This window comes from Protopterus annectens, chromosome 7.part0 (genome assembly GCF_019279795.1).
Source record: "Protopterus annectens isolate FY-2018-M chromosome 7.part0, PAN1.0, whole genome shotgun sequence".
NCBI lineage: Eukaryota > Metazoa > Chordata > Ceratodontiformes > Protopteridae > Protopterus > Protopterus annectens.
In genome coordinates, this window is record NC_056739.1 from 1,624,213,920 (window position 1) to 1,624,235,763 (window position 21,844).

Here is a 21,844-nt window from a genome sequence, read left to right on the forward strand (position 1 = left end):
TTCGTGTACAAATGTTTTAAATACACAAAAAATGCAGCTGAATCCAACAGTTTTTACTCTCAGAGCACTTGAAATTATTTCCCAAGCAATTTTTATCACATTGCAAAATGCATACATTGCGAGTGAACAATGTTTTGGTGAATTTTTGGCTAGGAATAGTTCTGTTTTCATAAAGCAAAATTGCTTACTTAACTCATCTATTACCTTGAAGCCATTGCTTGCTCTCACTCTCTTTCTCGCTCGCTCTCTCTCTCTCTCTATATATATATATATATATATATATATATATATATATATATATATATATATGTGTGTGTGTGTGTGTGTGTGGGGGGGTGTAGGTGTATAAAATCAGTGACATCATACCATTGTTAGCCAGTGGTAAGACTAGACACTCCCATAAAAATAAATAAATAATGTTATAAAAATATGAAAAATCTGCAGAAATCACAAACAGCAGCAGGATATGACCTGCCCTCAAAACTCAGGATGCTAGAAGTAAAAAGTTAGCTGTAGAAAAGGAATGTTTTATTTAAGACACAATTATCAAGTGGAAATATACTAACAGTATAAAAGCATGTACTTAGAACACCAAATTTCTTTTTTTTCTACAGAACTAAAAATATACAGTATTTCTTTAAGATACATACATTCAAGTAAATAGACAAAAATTTACAATTCCACCATTTCATAGATGACAAAATGCACATGACTGATCATAGTAACATCAAAATGCACATCAGTGATACATAGAAACCTCACCATGGGAACACCACCCCAGCCAATAAACATGGTAAAAATGATAGTTACATTATTATTTCTAAGACAACGTTCCTCAGCACAAAGGGTAAAAATATAATCATCATACGGTATATTTATTTCAGCAATGTGTTTTTCCTAAAGAAATCCATATCAGCAAATGCTACTGTATTCCACTCACAGGTGGTATTTTGATTCAACACAGGGGAATAAATATCTCAGTTCTTATTATTTTGCAGGAAGTCACAGGTAAATCAAGGTTCCACCTTGAAATGCTATGTACATCATTTGTCAACAAGTCTCTCCATTTTAGGATTGATAAAAGAGAATCCAGCAAATGCTGTTTGGTCCATGGAATCTATCAAGTTTTTGTCAGTATGAGACAACCGTGGCTTCTCGCTTAGAAATTCTTTGTCAAAATTACTGCAGTCATTTGGAGATTTCTGTGATTGGGGAAAAATGTTTAGATATATTAGATGAAAAACATTCTAAAACAGCCCTCTGATTTTAAAAACTCTACATTTAAAACAGCTAAGGCAGTATAATTGCATTACACTGAAATTCAGCTTGCTCAGAAAGGTAACAGTACTATAAATACAAGAGAAAAAGAAGTTCCATTTCTTGCATAGCTGCGTGAAGCTCTAGAGTTCTGACCTAGTGTACAGTTTAGGTCAAGGTTCTTCAAAAGTTACCACTGAAATGTGAGGAAATCATGATTCATCTAGGAAGTACTATTTATGAGATACTCACCATAACAGAAGATGACAGGCTTCTTTTCCTGTTTTCAATTCTTCATAACATATGGCCAATATTGATCTCTCTTCGACTCCAGCCATCCTCTTTTTCATAACACTGAATTTCTTACTTTTTGCCTGCCGTAACTACAGTCTGACACTATGTGACAGCAATCCATATGTAACCGGTAGAAGACAGGAGGATCCTTCAGGTTTAGGAGCCATGGCCCTTAGATTACTGAAAATACATCTGTATTGTCCAGTATGTTAGAAAACACAACTGGTCATCTTTATATTGTCCTTTGATAAACCATAAGATATATAACTTCAAAAATGTCTACCACTAACAGTCACTGGTAGGATGCAAAAAAAGAAGTTATGTACTTACCATAACGTTCCATGTGTGTTGTCCATCCCCACAGTTATTCTCACCTGTGGGTCGGATCCGATCCATCAGATCAGCCTTGGCCTTTTTCAAAAGCTTGAGGCCTTCAGCAAAGCTTGTGGGCATTCTCACTTATCGATAGCGCAGTTCACTAAACCCTCGGATATTGTTTGCCCATGAGAAAAAAACATTATTGGAATTAAGGTTGTAGGTAAATAGTGTAAGAAGAATTACTGGTTTCTGAGGCTATAGAGCCCAAAGGATATACAATTACTACTACCTGGTCTCTCAGGAGTATAGGCAAGGAGTAAGTGGGTGAGTTGTGAGAATAAAGGCGGAGATGGACAATGCACATGGAACATTACGGTAAGTACATAACTTCTTTGTGTGATGTTGTCGATCTCACCTTTATGCTCACTTGTGGGAGTGTGTCCCAAGCTACCTGACTGTTGGTTGGCTCATAGGAGAATATTCCTCAGGACCATAGAATCAAAGGATGCTCTACTCCTGTGAGAGTCTTGTTCTTAGAACTGCAAATAAAGGAAATGGATTCAGAAAGCCATTTGGATAAGGTAACCTTAGATACTGGTAAGCCTTTCTTAGTGTTAGAATAGGAAACAAATAGCTGATCTGATTTTCTGAATTCTGCAGTTCTATGTAGGTAAAAATTTAACTGTCTATGAACGTCCAATAGATGTAATGAATATCCTTTATTCTGATAATTTGGGAAGAATACCTGTAACCCAATAGATTGAGGTTACTTTCAGATACAACTTTGGGTAGAAAGGAGGGGTTGGTGAGTAAAGAAACTCTGTCCTTATGAAAAATCAAGTATGGTGGTTTGATAAAGCTTCTTAATTCTGAAACTCGCCTTGCTGAGATGATAGCTACTAAAAACAGCATCTGCCAAGAAAGACATTTTAAGTCACAGTTAGCAGAAGATTCAAAGGGAGGACAGATTATATATGAAAATACAAAATTTAGATCCCAAGGTGGAAATGGGTCTTTGTACGGAGGCCTTAGAAGTGTAGATCCTTTTACGAAGGCTTTACAAAGCTTGTTTGACATGATTCTGCAGCCATTTTCTCCTACATGAAAGTTTGTAATTACTGCCAGCTGAACTCTAATAGTAACTGCAGCAGCACCTTTATTGAAAAGTTTAGCCAAGAAGTCTAATATAAAATGTAGGGGAACATTAAAGGGATCAATCTGATTAGAATTAGCCTATATAAAAAAGCTTCCACCATTTTTCCCTTGTACAGTTTTCATGTGGATGACTTATGCGAAGAAATTAAAATGCATCTTACGGGACAAGAAAGGGAAGGAAACCTGGCTATCAGGGGAATTGGAGCAGCCAAGCTGTCAGTTTGAGGTTGTTTAGATTGGGATGAACCATTCTTGATGGGTAAGTCAGAAGATCTGGAATAGGATCCAGAATACATGGTTCATACCAAATATGAGGCCGATGAAAGGGGAACCAGATTTTTAGAGGACAACAGGGGGCAATTAGGATCATTGCCATCATCAACAAACTTGCTTTCTGTAGTAGTGTGGGAATTAGTGGATAGGCATAAAGAAGTCTCAGAGGCCAGTTGTGAACAAGTGCATCCCTTGGGACTCCCCTGAAGGGGGGGGGGATCAAGGCAAAGTAGTTACTGTATTTGACATTGGTGGGTGAAGAAAAAAGGTCGCTTCACGGCTGGCTCCATTTCTGGAAAATCTCTTCCACAATTTTTTGATTGAGGGACCACTCGTGTGTCAACAGTACAACTTTGCTCAATTTGTCTTGCTATTACTTTGGATCTCCCCGGGATGTGTGCTCCTATCAGAAAGCAACTGAAAAATGTAGCCCTTTGCCAGACCCTTAGGGCTTCTTGACAAAGGGGGTAAGATTTGGTTCCTCCTTGCTTGTTTATGTACCAGACTACAGACATGTTATCTGATTGGACTGCTATCATTTCCAGAGGGAGGGAGTCTTGAAATGCTTGCAATGCTAAAAGCACAGCCACATCTCCAGGACGTTTATGTGCAAATTGGCCTCGTGTTGATGCTAGATGCCTTGAACTGTCTTCCTTAGATAATGCCCCCCCCCCCCAATCTGGGAAGCGTCCATGGTCACGGTGGCTTGGGTTTGGGAAGGAATAAAGTGATGGCCTTGAGATACCAGAGGAGAGTGAATCCACCACTGAAGATCCTTTTTACATGAATTTATCATCATGATTTTGTGTGATGCTGGTAGTTCTACAATTAACCGTAACCACTGAAGTATTCTCATGTGAAGACAAGCTAAGGAAATAAGGAAAATTGAGGCGGGCATTTTGCCCAGAACTTGAAGAACTAGTTTGGCAGAAGCTTATTTCTTTCTGATCAACATTCTTATGTAATACTGAAGATCATCTACTCTGTCTTGTGGAAGTTTTGTTGTCATCCTTCTTGTGTCGATTTCTGCTCTGACGAAGACCAAGTTCTTACATGGCTCTAGGGCCAATTTTTTCTAGTTTACTGTAATCCTTAGAGAGGAACAGAGTTGTAGCGTGGAGTCCTTGGCTTGTAGTAGAAGATGCCTGGTCATGGCAGTTATGAGCTATTCGTTCAGATATGGAAACACCCAGAATTCCTTGACATTTCAGGTGAGCCACAACTACTGCCATGCATTTGAACACTCTGGGGGCTGTAGTGAGACCAAAGGGCACAGCTCAAAATTGGAAGTGAGTGGCTCCTAGCTGGAAGCGCAAGTGCCTTCTGGACCACCTTTCCATCCGTATAAGGTAGTATGCATCCTGAAGGTCTGTAGAGCACACCCAATTGTCTTTTTCCAAAAAAGGAAGTATTGATTGCAGTGTCGCCATCAGGAACTTGCTCTTTTTTACCGATTTGTTTAGATTGCTGTTCTACATGCATACTAATTTGTTCAAAGAAATAACTACTAACACAGCATCCCTATAATCTAATTAACAGAAGTATTGAAATAATCACCAAGTGTCTTCGCATAATTTGAAAAAGCATCACATGAAAATATAGCACTATAGGCACATAATGCCTGCTATTCAAGCACTAGCAGGTTAAGTTATCTGAAGTCATCATTTAGCATAGTTACATTTACACAGTAAAAAAAGAGAGAGAGAAAATGGCCTCCAATACAACTGATATCTTAAACAGTCCATAGTTGTTCCCTGCCTCAGCCATACTGTACTAACTGGTCACATTAATGTTAATAAAAGCACTTTTATTAAATTTGGGAAATTTGTGCAAACCCATCGATGAAGAGTTGTGTGCATGCACACAGTGGATGAAGGCATAAAGCAATAAACAGTAAACAAAGCATGGGAGGAAGCTGCTTCTCTGGCCTTTACATGTACAGGGAAGCATACATACATATATATATATATATATATATATATATATATATATATATATATATATATATATATATGGTTTACTATCAAAATCATGAAAATCACTTACGCGAACGGTGATTACTGCAACAAATAACATTGACTCATACATATTAAGTAGGTTCCACGTTCGACGCAAAAAAGTCAACAAATTCTGTTGACCATAGTTTCTAAATCCCCCATTCACAGCAATGCTGTGAATCCCTGCCCTGTGTACATCCTTCTAAATGGACGTACATATGAACGTTGACATTCTGACTGTTGCTCCTACCATAGTCGAGGAGGTGGCTGTCGGACATGTCAACATCGACCTTTTGACTGTAAACCTATATATATATATATATATATATATATATATATATATATATATATATATATTTGTATTTATCACAACAAAAATACAAACTGGTCAAACATTTTGATAGACACTTGACAAGAGAAGGTAATGCCAGCACAGCTAGCTGGAATTTTGTAAATAATTGTATGTCATTTGTGAATATCAAACTGATTTATGGTGTTACAATAGGAGGTACTGCCAGCACAGCTAGCTGGAATTTTGTAAATAATTATGTCATTTGTAAATATCAAACTGATTTACTGATTTATACAAGATGCTTGTGTTACAAATGTATTAGAACTGTATGTCATGTGTATATCAAACTGATTTGTACAGATGTTTGTGTTGAAAAGGCACTTGTAAAGTGCTTGTGTTGAAATGCATCCACAGTGTGCCCTACTAGAGAGAACAGAAATGTGCATGCGCTATTGTAACTGTTTAAATGTATATGTTTTAACAGAGAAAACTGGGAGACATGAGGTTAGCCTCAGTCCAGCAAACTTTACAATATATCTGAAATTAAATCACATTATGGGCTAGGCCATAAAGATGCTGTCTCACAGGTTTCAATGCAGCCAGAGACACAAAGTCTGTACTAAGAAGCTTTCTGTATTGTCTCTGGGGTTAACTACTACTCTGGAAGTGTGGAGGTATGCAATTGTTTTATGACTTTCAGCACCTGCCACAGATCTGAGCAAAAGCCCCTGTGTGTGTATTTTTATAAGTAGATGCTAAATCCTGCCAGTTTCCATCAATGGAGTTTGCATGGGAACAAGTCAGATGACCAAAAGTGATGTCATTCTGCAAGGTATCCCAGAGGTAATATTTTAGATATTATTTTGAGAAGCCTCTTAGTGAGACAGAGCATTCTGTATTCTATCTTGGGCCTGACAAAAATAAGTACCATTCACCACATCATCTGCCTTGCTCTATAAAGTAGGGAATAGCGATTCTCTTAGATTCAGTCAGGAATATAGTGAAGCTTAGTTTAGATATTGCTTTAATTTGTCTGCGTCTGTCCTTCAATGTTTTTTTAAATATTTCCTGTGATTTTTGAACTCTGATGTCACTGTGAATAGATATTTAGTATTGTCTTGTTTCTTTTATTATTTATTATTAAATACATTTTAAACCTTTCATTGTGGCTGATCAATGTTTGATATTTCTTTATAACAATATTAGCATGTATAATATTGGTGTGTAATGTCAGTATTAATCAGTCCCATCCCTTGCTTCAAATAACTTGACTATATACATTTTAATGAATGTCTTTAATGCTTTTCATTATGCTCAACTAAGATTGCTTGTTTGTGTGTTTCAGTAAAGGATATTCCATTTTTAACTCAACTGTCGACTACCTACTATTTTACTATTTTGTTGTATGTATTTTAATGTTTGAATTTTATTAGTGAATTAGGTGCAATAACATATTTCAAGGAGTGAACTTCACACCCTTTACACTGTGATGTTTCTGCTTGGTTTGTTTTTGACCCAAAATGGGTTGCATACTGGGTTTTCTAAGATTTCGAGGGAAACCACGGATTTGTCATTTTGTTTTTAAATAAATACTTACATAAGTCCTAACCCTATAGAAATGGTCAGGTTTCTATGCAGCACTGGGTTGGGAGTCCAGCTTCAAAGATGCACTGGTGAGTGCATCCTTCAAAACTTCAATAACTTGAGGAGTAGCCAAGTGTGAAGGCTTTGGTAGACCCAGACGTTCTCTGCGTCTCTTCTGGGCATTCAAGTAGTCCTTACTTTCTCATTTGGAGAAGTGCTTCATTCTAAGAAGCAGAGGGTAACACATCCTCAGTGTTAGAGACATGTAAAAAAATGGGGAGGACAGGTGGTCAGCATCAGCAAGTTTGTCTGCCTCTTAATCTGAAGAATCAGATTTTTCTGAAGGGGAGTAGCAATGTTATGCTATATGCCAAAAAAAACAACAAACACTGGCTATGAGAGCTTGAAGGAGGAATTTTTTTTAAAGAAATGTGCTTAGTCTCTTATCTGCAAGCATCACAAAAACTTGAATGTCTAGCAATTACTGAAATGCAATGAGCCATACTGCCAGACATGGCCTGTGTAGATCCGGATTGGTGTGTAAATGACTGCTTTCTCAGTAGAAGCAGAAAACAGAGTGATCATCCTCTAAATCGATAGAGGATACTGTGGCTGTTACTCTGTCAATGAGCTATCAGAATTGCTATAGCCTCCTCCCTGACCATTCTGAGGATGAAACTGGAGATAAGCAGGTCAAGCAAAAATGTATACAACAGCTTCTGAGGTCAGGGAGCTTCCAGCACATCCTGAAAGTTTTCCCCTTGCAACACAGAAATGGAAGGCAGTTCTTTGGGAGAAGTGAATAGATCACACACCAGTTGACACTACCTTCTGAATAAAGACTGTACATTCTGGGACTAACTGACCAATCATTCAGATCTGGAAAGTCCTGAATGAACTTGTCTGCTTGCTAGTTTCAGTTCCTCGGAGATAACAGTAGCAACCAACTTAATGAAGGGGCACAGCTGGTAGGAACTCATTCATTTACTGTTTGCTTTCTTCACTGAACCATGGCTTCGAGTAAGTATACAAACCCCTTGGAAGGAAATGGCACAAAAGTTTGAAAACCAAGCAACACTGATCCTGTTCTGAGTGAACAGCAAACTGTCTCTCCCACCTATAAAGACAGGCATCTGTCAATGTGTGATACAGATATGCTCTGTAGTAGTTCTTGCCACCAATTCAGCTTTATTAATTATTTTATGCAATGTGACTGAGGAAGACAGGACTTGCACATTTTGACCTATCCGAATGTTTAATGTCCACTGTAAGAGTCTCACATATGATCGTGTATATGGAAATAGACAGAAATGTGTCAATTGATATAGAAAAGTAGACCCAGATGTATTCTAAGTTTGCTATTTATACAACGACCCCCCATTAATATTCAAAAACGTGCACACTGATTGGTCAGCGTGCACATTGTAAATCAGAGTTATAGTAATGGAAAAAGGTCTGGTCGCCCGGACATTTTCCATTACTATAACTCTTTTTTTTACAGCAACGAAGAACACAAGATCTCCGTTGCTTCACACTGTCTCGCTATGTTAAACGAGTTTAACATAGCGAGACAGCTTTAAAAAAAGCAACGAAGATTCTCTGTTGCGATTCTCTGTTGCTTTTTTTAAAGCTGTCTCGCTATGTTAAACTCCTTTAACACAGCGAGACAGTTTGTAAAAAGCAACGGAGATCTTGCTTTCTCCGTTGCTTTTTTCAAAACTGTCTCGCTATGTTAAATGGGTTTAACATAGCGAGACAGCTTTAAAAAAGCAACGGAGATTCTCCGATGCTTTTTTTAAAGCTGTCTTGCTATGTTAAACCCATTTAACATAGCGAAACAGTTTGTAAAAAGCAACGGAGATCTTGCTTTCTGCATTGCTTTTGCCCACAGCTCTGATTTTACTGTGTAGGCATATGCATGCACAGTACATCAGAACTGCTGCAGAATACCAGACAGCTGCGGAAGGGCAGCAAGGAGGCATTATGCAATGCCATTATTTAAGAAAAGTATTTTTTTTTCTTAAATAATGTCATTGTATAATAGCAATAACCCATGCCTGGGTGTGGGTAATGCTGGATTTACCCACAGTTGGCTTTGTTTGGCCACTCGGGCTTCGCCCTCGTGACCAAACCACACCAACCGTCGGTAAATCCAGCATTACCCACACCCAGGCGTGGGTTATTGCTATATTGTTCATCACTCAAAATGTGGTATTCTTTACAGCAAAATCCTGCTTTCAAGGGATATCCACAAATCATACCAATATAGGCATGATTAAATTAACTGGCCACATAAGTGGACATATATCTAGAGTCTGCTAATTCACCCCCCCCCCCCTTGCCACTAGCAAACACTCTCAAGGAAATTAAGAAAAATGTAGATTTGATGCTGCTTTATCAATTGCATGACATTTTATTTATTTTTATTTTATTTTACATTTGTTGACCGGGATAGTCTGACTGGATACATGTCCATTTTCAGCGGAGGCCCGGGGAGAAAAGCTCCACAAAGGTATGAGACAATATAGTTACAAAACAGTGAAATCGTAATAAAAATAAAAAATAAAAGAAAGGAAAAATAGGAAAATACAAATTACATAAAAATTAGTTACTATAACCTAACAGTTTAACTACAGTTCTTAATGCAATTATTAAAGTAGTGCAATAGGAAAATTGAGACAGATTTTAAAATATGGTTACGGTGGTGAGCAGATAGTAGGCAGATGGATTAAAGGTCCCCTCTCAAGTTGTCCTAATGGTTTTGGATTAGTTATGGAGTAAGTAAGGCCTATGTTTAACGGAGGGCATCTAACCTGGATATATGCATGGGCAGAGCCATTTCGCCTTAAAATATTGTTTTAGAGTCTTTTTAAATTGATCAAGGGAGGAAATTAGCCTAAGGTTGTTGGGGAGGGAATTCCATAGCTTTCCAGTGGTGTTAGCAAAGAGAGCTTCACCACCCATATTGTTGGATTTGGTGGTGTGGACAAGGTGTCTGTTGGAGGAGCGAAGGCAGCTTAGATTGGAGTAAGGAATAATTATATTACTCAGTGCAGGGGTTTTATCAGGTTGTTTTAGGATTTTAAATGCTTCTGTGAGTTGGTTCAACTTGAGAAGATTGGGTAGTTCTAACCAGTCAAGTTTTTCAGATTAAGGCAATGATGTGTTCTAAAGGGCAATCCAGTTACAAATCTGGCTATGTGATTATAAGAAGCAGAGAGTTTATTCAATTCACATTTGTTAAGGTAAGAAAGAACAGGAGAGGCATATAGGAGAGTAGAAAGAAGGTGAGTACGGGCAATGGCTAATTTGGCAAAAGGGGTTAGAAAGTTCTTTATTCTGTATAAGGATCCAAGTTTCTTATTTACAGTCTTAATGGTTTGATTGATATGCATATCAAATCTAAGTTTGTTGTCAATGACAACTCCTAGTAGTTTTGTATAGGAGTCGGGTGAGATGATGGTTCCATTATTAGATTGTATAGTGAGATGTGTGGGAGGAGGGGCAGGAGTGGGGAAAAGGAGAAGCAATTTGGTTTTGTTTGGGTTTAGGATGAGTTTACGCTCTGCAAGCCATTTTTCGACTGTAGTAAAGCAGAGTTGGGTGGCTACTTGTAAATTGGATAGAGAGACATCAGAACATATTAGGGTTGAGTCGTCTGCATATTGGATACAGGTGGCTTCGGGGATGACTGAGTGTAGTTCATTTATGAAGACTGAAAAAAGAAGGGGTCCTAGAATAGAGCCTTGGGGAACGCCTATGGTATTAGGTAACAGGTGTGAGAGCTTATTGTGCCACTGGACTGCTTGTTGTCTTCCAGACAGGTAAGCATGGAACCAATTGAGAGCTGAGCTATCTAGGTAAAGGGATTCCAATGTATGGAGAAGTAACTGGTGATTTACCATGTCAAAGGCCTTTGACAGATCCAGAAAGAGGGCAGAGGATATTTTTTTATTATTCCGGTTTTGGTTAATTGTATCAGTAAAGGAGAGGACAGCTGTGGTCGTACTATGGTGAGGTCTGAAACCATGCTGGGAATTGGTCATAAGATTGTTCTGGGTGAGATAGTGAATAAGTTGTTTATGGACACATTTTCCATAATTTTGGCTAGCGGTGACAGTATGGCTATTGGTCTGTAGTTTGATAATTCTGTGGAGGCACCGCCTTTATGGAGCGGGATGACATAAGATATTTTCCATATAGAGGGGATTGTGGACTCGGTTATGGCTCTATTGATTAGAATAGATATAGGGTAGGCTATAACATCTGCAGCTATTTGCAGGTATTCAGCCGGAAGTAGGTGTGCAGAAAGGGTAGTTGCTTTTAGTTTCTTCAGTAAGGCTCTGATAAAGGATGTAGAGATGAGACATAAAACTTATATTTGCCTGACACATGAAACATCCACATGACTGTCACTCTAGATAAGGTGCTATATTAAGAACATATCTGGTATATCTAATAGCGAGTGCTTTTTCTTTAACAGGGCCATATACTAGTCTGAATCTCAAGCACTATCAGCAAGTAGAAGGACCTAAAGAATTATTAAGCACAGAACTCAGATGAGTCCTACAGTAGTGACTTTCCAAGTATGGCCCAACTCTGAGTGGCTATTAAAACAATAATGCTTCATGAAGGTTTCTAACGAGGACTACAAGGCCAGAGCATAAAAATCCACTACTGTAACATACTTAAAGCAAGCACTAGCGACAGCTACAAAATCAGTGGAGTGGAATTTTATTAGAGAATTTGCCACTGAGCATTTATCCTACTGATGAAAAAAAAATAATGTAGCTGGCAATTCAGCTGTCTGGTAAGTACAAACATTTTTGTACTTGGCACAAAGATGATGACCAACTGGTTTATTTTCTTAAAGTAATGCATCTACTTAGGCAATCACAGTGTGACCTATGCAGATTCCAGGACATGAAATTCCTTTTCCTTGAGGATTCTGCTACAACAAAGTAAACCAAGAGGTTGATGGGACTGTCTCTGGGAAATATTTGAAACCACTTCTGTTTTAAAGAATGCTCTAGCTCTATGAAACACCACATACAGTTCCCTGCACATAAGGGACTGGAAGTCTAGGATGGGCTATACGAAGCCGATGGCTACCACGAACGGTTTCCATCAAATAACTTCAACACTGTAAATGCAAGGAGGCACAAATGGCAGATGGGCAAGTCAGTCCACCATGAAGTTAGGAGGAGAAGGGTTCCCAATCGGGAATACAGATGCAGTGCTCAGTTAAGCAAGTGCTTAATCACTCAGTCCTGGACCACACTCATGCTTCCTACAAGGACAGCCATCTCAGAAATACAAGATACCTGGATCTTGACTCAAACTTAAGTCATACAGGTGTCTGAGATATATCAGGATCATCAAGATCATTTGCAAAATGACAGATCAGGGTAATACAAGGTACTGCTCTGCATAAACTGAAAGCCATTTCCACTTGGAGACATAAGCATGTTCAGGGAACAACTCCTTCACAGCCTCAGCACCTATTATACTGTCATTGGTACATCTGGAGGATTAAGGGTACTACAGCAGAAGCCAAGCCCTGTGGAGTCAGCTGACTCTTGATCTGTGCAGGACTATCCTTGGCTAGGATTAGGAGTGTATTGTATTATTTGGGACATTACACTCTGAACCCATGCCTTTCTTAACTACCACAGTGTGACTTGAATGAGTTCTCTTTCTTTTTCTGAACTTTGGCACAAAAGTAGAATCTGTAGGAATGGCAGGAAAGTGCACAGGAGCAGCAGAGAAATAAAACCAAGTCTATATTCTTACTGGCCTACTGTACTAAGCAGAACAGAAGGAGTACTACAATTTATCAAGTAGCAAAAAGGTGACACTGGAATACCATCCACTTTCAGAAGACCTTTAACTAGGCCTCTGAATTTGGAGCTCCAGGATTAAGCTACAGCCCTGGCTCAGAGCATCTGACAGCTCATTTACTTTCCCAGAATTATGAAATTCTGAGAGAAGAATACCCTACTGCCTATGGTATAATGCTGGATGAACATCATTCCCTACACAGTGAGGTATGGCATTGTGCCTCTGCCTGTTTAGGTATCACATCATGAACTGATTGCCTACCACAAGAGGGAGAGCAACTGAAACAGTTATTTTTTCAAAACCTTTAAAACCAGGACCATTTTGTTTGAGCTCTGGCTGATATGTAGTCCCCTCCTGGCTCCTGGAGGGGTGGGGGGAGTTGAAGCTTAGGTAGAGCTCCACAGCCCACCAATCAAAAACTTTTTTGTCAAGAAATGTAATGCACATGACTGCAGAAAGTGAATGCCTACCAACAGGCAAGGAGGGATAGTAAACTGCTTCTGGGACCAGAGACAAGGGTCTAACTTCAATAACAAATTCATGACCATTTAGTGGCTCTGAAGCCACTAAAACCTCACAGTTCACAACACCCACATCTTCAGGCAAGCAAATGACACCACAAAACTGTGCCTGTCATCAAACCCAGACGGCAAGTAACATACTAATCCAGAGTGCAAGGACCTTGACTGTGAAAGACTTCCTTTGAGATGGGATCAGGGAGAGCCTCTTCTAAATTATGTTCACTAACAGGGACTCCATTTAGGGGAGTCTTTAAATGAAGGTCATCATCAGAGAATTCCTGGATGAGGCAACAGACTGAGTTTTGACTTTTCTCATTATAATAAGTGGATGGAAGAAGACCTTTCTCCAGCTAGACTTTGCATAACACCTTGATGAAGGCTCGGGGTGCTGAAAAAAGACCAAATTGAACCATTTTGTAATGGAAGTGATATCAACTTAGAGTGAACCACTGTAGTCTCCTGTGTGAGCCACAAATAGTGATGCATTAGAAGGCATCCATCATGTTCAGTTCACCTTTCAGGTAGTCTATGGGAGCAAAGGCATGACCCCTAGAAACCACCTATGCAGAAACTAATTTATTTATTTTTATTTATTTATTTATTTTACATTTGTTGACCGGGCTAGTCTAACTGGATACATGTCCATTTTCAGTAGAGGCCCGGGGAGAAAAGCTCCAGACAAACATTAAAAAAAACATTAAAAGATTAATAGAGGATTTACAGAAACAAATACAAACAGTAGTAATTGTAACATAAAAACATTGAAACCAAATAAAAATATAGAAAAAATAGATTTTTAATTTTTTTTTTTTAACAGAGGATGAACTACTCTTAGTAAATGTAGCATAATGAAAATCGTTTAAGGGTAGTCTATTAAAAAAGGTATAATATACTTGTAAACATTGCAATTATATGCAAACCTTAGTATAAAGGAGCATTATAGGAAGGTTGAATTGGAAGTAGGTTGAAGAAAGAAAAAGTTAGAGAGCAAAAAACATGAGCTACATGAAGTCACTGAGGTCAATGTAGAATGAAAACTGCCAATCTCTTTTAGGGCCAGGAAAAAGTTTGAGTAAAAACGTAATCTGTCCTTCAACACTAGGACACCCTCTATGGGTTCTCTGAGCAGAAGAATACAAGTGTGTCCAAAATGCTCTACAGAAATGGACTGCTCCAACAGTGGAGTTTTCTTTCTCTTTTGGGGTTGAAACCGTCTAACAGAGGAAGAAGTGTCTATAACGGGGGGGGGGGGGGTCACAAAGGCTGTCTACAAAGGTAAGAGCCTTGTCTTCCTTAGAACATTACTGACCAGACTCTAGTTAGGATAGTTGAAGAGCTTCTTTCTCAAAAAAAAAAAAAAATGAACATAAAGGATCTTGCCTACGAGTTCCTCCTAAAAGAGGCATATGTCCGAGTCTGCAGCCATAGTGAAAGCATCAGCACAAACAAAAGTACAGTGAGGCACACTGCATCCTATTGTAGAAGCCAGGAAAAGAATATCACAAAAGTCCTCACACAGCTTCGACTTGGAAAGGCTGTTAATCAAGCACCTTCCTCATTAGGTAGTCTTAAAATTGAAATCAGGTAAGAAACTGTCAGAGGCTCTAATGCTTAACTTGACAACCAAACAAAGTCTATTCTGTCTCATTAAACATTAGTGATGCCACCAATAATGCCTAGGATCAACCTGTGATGCTTTAATTGTCTAGTATTGCCTGTTCATGTTTATTCAAATCATTCCTAAGCCATGCACCTACAAACTGCTGAAAGACTTCATCTTAAAGTATAAATTTGGGTAATGCAATTGCAGTGATACCCGACCTATATCTAGCACAGCTAAAGAGGTAGTAAATGTTGCTCACACACTTGTTTATTATTCTTAATAATTTTACATTTCAACAACCTAATAACACAGATAGAACTAGTTTCCTCATATAAAAGCTCACAGCATGCTGCTGACAGTTTGTGTATTACTTGAGTGGTTACCTACATGTTACAAGTTGTATATAAAACATTACAACGTTTAATATTTCTTGAGTTACTGCGATATATAAAATCAAGTTTATGATCTACATTCTAAGGAATGTGACCACTGCAAAGATTTCTTTATGCTGAATACTAATCATTAGTAACACTTATGGTTCTACAATTATTAACATTTGTTTGAAATGTCAGGATATACATTGACTCAGATCTTCTTCTTTCAGCATTTCCTGGTTAGGGGTCGCCACAGCAGAACAACAGTCTGCAGAACGATTGGTAGTGGATTTTTACAGTGTCGAGTTGCCAGCCCGGTGCCCAACCTTCCACAGAAGACACACACACCTAGGGCCAATTTTTTAGTGTGTCCAATCCAACTAAACCATGTCTTTGGGATGAGGGAGGAAACCCAAGAGACTTCACGGAGGACATGCAGACTCCACACAGAAGGAACCCCAGTCAAGAATTGAACCACAGAACCTGTTGCTGTGAGGTAGCAATGCTAACCAGTGCACCACCACAGCCGCCCATATACACTGACTTAGATAAAAGGCTGCAAATGTAACCACTGGAAGTCATAGTACCAACTGTACAGATCCACTGGAGAAAATGAGTTAAAACTCTAGACTCCTTATGTGGATCCAATATAGTAGACTGTTGTGGACATTTGAACTTACACTGGACTAAAGAGATCAGCCCTGACATGATTAGTAAGTGGGTCTCCCCACTAAGACAGCAAGCTAGAAAGGACATCAGGCAGTGTGACTTTGGCTGTTCTGGTGGCATCTCTAATGACTACCTCCTCAGGGATTTTCAGGCTTCTTCCCCCCAAACCTTCACTACACACTTCTGAAAAGATTTCACGTCTGCATAAACTAAAGCACTGCTGGTGATTCTCTTCTTGGTGAGGAAAGTAAACCTATAGTTTTTCTTTGTAACTGATAGAGCTGCTTTCTGTTTTACCTGCTCCATTTTGTTTTCTGTTTTAAGAAATATGCTTGGCCTGGTGTTTTTGTTCTGTGAGAAACAGACACTTAAATTATCTAGGCTGTACATTTCACATGTTTTTTCATTGGTTAAATTGTCTCTTGAGTGACACTTAAATCTGGACCTCTGTCTTTTTCTGAAAGTATTGTAAGCATGCATAAATTAAAGCATTCCCTACTATTTTTTCCACCCACCTTCCTCTTTGTTGATTTGATTTTTAAACCTGATGATTTTATGCTGCCCACCCCTACTGTAAATTGATCTTAATGAGCTACTCCCTTTCTACACTGCTGTTGATATCTTGAATTTTTATTGACCGTTCCTTGTGCTTATATATTAGTAAAAGCAAAAATGAAAACTCCAGCTAAAGCTAGAACTTCCACTGAGTGACCTCCCAAACCTCTTGTATCAGAGGCACATGGGATATATGCAAATGAACCTTATGAACATCAGGTGTTTCAGCTCATTGGCAATTCTGAATGCCCATGACTTGTTTCGTCATTTTAATGGACAATTTCAGGCCAATAAAGCCAAACCCCACTAGCTGTGGATATGCATATTTCGGCCTTGTTATGACCTCATCAGCACAGCACAAGCAGAGTGTTTGACTAAGCATTAGAAACACAGGGCTGTTATACCCAGCTGATGTCCGTTATCATTAGGGTCACTGCAAAAATATCCCAAACAACAAACTAAAACAATGAGTGAGAAGGTCACTGAAAAACCGATCAGTAAAAACAAAAATGAAAACTTCAGCTAAAGCTAGAACTTCCACTGAGTGACCTCCCAAACTTCTTGTATCAGAGCCACATGGGATATATGCTTATGAACATCAGGTGTTTCAGCTCTTTGGCAATTCTGAATGCCCATGGCTTATATATTGAAAAAAAATGCATTTTACCTCTCACTGTCTGTTCTACTGATTTACCTGGATCTGAATTCATTTTCTAGCTGGCTGTTGGATAGAGTAGTGCATTTTTACACTTTAGTAAGCACTTGTTTTTACATCAAGAGGTCAGTAGATTTTCCATCTAGTGCACTGGGAGGTAGCCTGATTTGCTTAGGTTGGGGAAACACTTGAGATTTCTGCATGTAGTTTTATTGGCTGGAGGGCTTATTAATCAGGTTATCTTGTTTTTACTGCCTTTATAAATTCTGTACAACTGAGTGGCTCTTGGCTCATTTTTAAAAAGTGAAGTACTTTTATTGACTAAAAACACTTTTATAAGCTGTTAAAAGTACACTGTTGGATCCTTATCTTTAAGTCTGTCTGTTGCAGCATTTTGTATCTTTTAAGTTTGTTTGTGGTAACATTTCTCTCTGGACACTCCTTTACTGTGCTTTCACATTAGGAGGACAGGAATTATTCATCTAGTGGCAGCAGGTGTTTACCTGGTCTATCTGAGATGGGAAATACACAAAAAGGCTCTAAGTATTTTTTGCACTTCTCTTATATACTATGACTGTACTTCAGCAGTTTAAAAAAACTGTACTGTCTGCTGCTATTGCTTTAAGTAGTTAATTGCACTGTATTACATGGTATCTGGCATAGATACTCTGAGCTGCTCGTTGTTTGGTGATTTTGCTACTGATTGCCAAGAATCTGCTTTCACATGGAGCAATATACTAAGGAAAAAACAAAATAAGTACTTTTTTGCACTTCTCATATACTGTGACTGTACTTCAGCAGTTTCTTAAGGTATTTGCTGTTATTTTTGCACTTTATAGCAAAAAAAAACTGTACTGTCTACTGCTGCTTTATTAGTTAACTGCACTGCATTACATTATATCTGTTAGTTGTAGGATTGTTGTATGTAGTTTGTGTGTCTTGTTACACTTGGGCTCCAAACCAGTATTCTACATTAAGGTGTTTTTCTGTACCCCGTGGCAAACGTCTGCTGAGTTAATCTACCTAAGCTGGGGATTGCTGGCTTACTGTATGCTTTTCTGATTGGTAGTTACTTTAAAACTTGTTTCTCTTTGCTCGTGATTGAGCCTCACGTTTGCACTGTGTTGCTCTTCGCTCAGCAGGGGTTAGCAGTCCCCTATGTAGATGCAAAAGCCTAGAAGCTCATTTTTTTCCTAAATAGCTGTCAGTGAAACCCTTCCAAGCTCTTCAGCTGCTCTAGGAGCAACTCGGTTTCACAATGAGAGAGCTGCTTTATTGATGAAAATTAGCCTACACAAAGTATAGGTCCCTCTTTTAGTCTCAGCTCTACCAACACAGTCCTGTCAAACTAACCCATTCTCTTCCCTAGTACAACATATAGCAACAGCCTGTTATCATGGACACGCAGTTTCCTATCATCTCTCTGGCCAGCCTGATAGACGTGGGCATCCTGAGGCAATGTAGCAATTGTCTCATGTATACTGACAACCACTTACTCCTGAAACAAATACTTTACGTGAGAGATGTAGTTACATTATGAAATTGGAGGCAAGACTCTCAAAAGGACAAACTGAATGCCAAACAGGTTGTCCGCACACACACAATTCCCACACTAAATAAGTACAGTACACACAAACCCAAATATGTGAAGGTACTGACTAGTTACATACTAAAAAAAAAATCCGAGGCCTCCCAAACGGAAACAACTTGCACACAAAACAATACAAACAGCTACAAAATGTAATAACACACACACAAACACACACGCATATACACACACACAAACAGGCATACACTCGCGCGAACACACACACACACACACACACACACACACACACACACACACACACACACACACACACACACACACACCATTGTCTCAACAAATAAGCCCATAAGGCGTAATACCACAAAACCTAATGTACTGGTCATAGGTGACTCCATTGTGAGACACACAGATGTTCCCCTCACCAGGCTGGATAAGGAACGGGTTATGATTAGCTGCCTGACAGGTGCCAGGATCTGTCAAGTCACTCAGTCACAACTACTGGTATGACTCCGTCATAATCCATGTGGAGGTGAGTTGAGATGTACCTCATTGGACTATATGATGACAGACATGACTGAGATTTCAGGTATAATCCTAACTTTAAGCAGCATTCTACCTTCTCCAAGGATGAGGCCACAATACAAACAAAAATTATTTACTTTAACAATTGGGTTAGCTTTTGGTGTCAGTCCAAGGGGATCCAATATCTGTCAGCCTGGGAAAACATGGTCGACAGGCCATGCTGCTTTGCCAGAGATAGTCTGCTCCTGTCTCTTCTAGGATTTCGGACACTGATGAAGGCATTAACCACCCACATTGTGCCTTTTTTTTTTGCTGTGTCAAAATAACCAACCTCCCACTGCTGCTTAATGTTAGGAGTCTAAACAAGAAACTGCACTCCCTGGAAGCACTGCTCACTTTGGTAGCTGCTGATGTCTGTGCAGTCACCAAGAAATGGTTCAAAGGTGTGGAAAGCACCCTGGTTGGGCAGGGCTACAATACCTTCCATGCATTCAGACCACAAGCAGCGTGGAAGAACCAAAGGAGGTGTAGTATCCATCTTCACTAAGGATAAGTACACATCATGACTGGTCAAGTATGACTCTGTTGATCTACTCCATGTCCAGTTAACTACAGAGAAAGCCCCCTACAATATCATAGCTAGCTATAGGTCCCCTACCATGAAGCAAGAAAAGAATACTGTGCACCTGGACTTACTGGAGTCAATCAACATACAGCTCAACACCTTACTCATGGGTGATTTTAATTATCCTACCATTGACTGGGAAACATACATGACCACAAACATGCTGGCTCAGAAGTTCTTAGACTTTGTCAATGCAAATGCTCTGGAACAGCTAGTCAGCACAAATACAAGAGGCTCAAATGTCCTGGACATAATACTCATTAACATGGGAGAGCACTGCACCCCCCCCCATGAGATATACTCCCTTGCTTACATCAGACCATAAATCAGTTTCGTTTGATGTAATTGTAAGATCAGATACCCCATCAAGCTCAAAAATGCTTAAGAATTTTTCAAAGACAAACTAACTCCTACTAAGTCACATGGTATAAGAAGTTTCAAAGTCCTCTCAAACGCAGATAACACAGACTCCTATGCAGAGTTATATGTCAATGCCCTGTATAACTACTTAATCAGTTGTACAGAATTAGGTGCACCTGACTGAATTAAAACCAGGTCTTGCCAAAAAAAAAAAAAAGCCACCATGGTGGCCTCTAGTATAAACAGGCTGTACAACAAGAGAAAAAAACTAATGTCCAAGAACAAGAGGGAACTGACTCCGCAGAGGAATAAATCCCACTCTAGCTTAAGCAAACAAGTCAGAAATCTTGTCAAGTCCTCCAAAGCTAAATACGAAGCAAAACTAGCCTCCCTAGCTAAGGATAATAAGGCATTCTTTAATTGTGCCTGACATCTAATAAGGGATACTCAGCTATACACTGAACTGATTGTGGATGGCACCACCCATACTCAACTGGTAATAGCCAACTTGCTAGCTGACTGATCTAAGGATGTTATAATTCCATTACACTCAGCCCTCATCAGACCAGTAATGGAGTATAATGCTCCCTTTTGAATGTACCTCACCAAACACCTGGAACAATTGGAGAGACCGCAGAGGTTTCTCACCAAGAAATTACAGGATATACAAAACAAGTATTGCAAGGAAAGACTGAATGCCCTGTCACTGCATTCTTCTCCCAAAGGTTGCTAAGGGGTGACCTTTGGCTGGCTAACAGGGTAGTCTCTGACCCAGCCCTGATGGAAATGCTACACATTCGTAAATCAAACTTCATGAACGTCACTTGTTCCAGGAATCTTAAACTAACCTCTGACATGAAAAGGTCTTGCTGGAGAGACAGATACATCTCCCAGAGACTGCCACTTCTCTGGACCAAGCTTCCAATTCATGTGAAACACAGCCCCTCCCTGACCCTCTTCAAACACAATCAATGGATGGGTGACCGCAAATTCACTCCTGGGGTGGTTCCCATGTCCATCCTGGACAGAGGATGTCATTATTAACTGCCATAGACACTTACCTCTAAGAATTTCACTCACCTAACCACTACAATTGGGGCAACTCAGGATAAATGGGCTAGGCTTATAAGGGCTCTGGGGCCATTAGCCTAGTAACCGTCTATGAACCTGTGAAGAGATAGGCTACTGAGGACCCAGGTCGGCCTAAGCCACTTAATATAAGCCTGACAGCAACTCTAAATCAGGGGTCATCTGGCAGTGATGTGAGGGAATGTGAACTCATTTGTCCCTATCCTCAGGACAGTGGCCATAAGATCCTATGAATTCCCACTGGTGATGGAAGGTGACCGATATTTATGGTTGTGAAACTGAATAACAGTAATCAAGAAGTGGACTGGTAC

At 39.3% G+C, this 21,844-nt stretch overlaps 1 protein-coding gene across 5 annotated transcripts in view; it reads right to left on the bottom strand.

Moving 5' to 3' along the window:
• Positions 1-511: 511 nt before the first annotated feature.
• The window catches only part of PRKCD (protein kinase C delta), a 2,080,121-nt gene continuing 2,058,788 nt past the window's right edge, over positions 512-21,844 (bottom strand). For all 5 annotated transcript variants that reach the window (XM_044078172.1, XM_044078174.1, XM_044078171.1 and 2 more), the window contains one exon: positions 512-1,202. In XM_044078172.1, the coding sequence (XP_043934107.1) occupies positions 1,044-1,202 (159 nt within the window). In that variant the 3' untranslated portion in view covers positions 512-1,043. The remainder of the gene's footprint in view (positions 1,203-21,844) is intronic.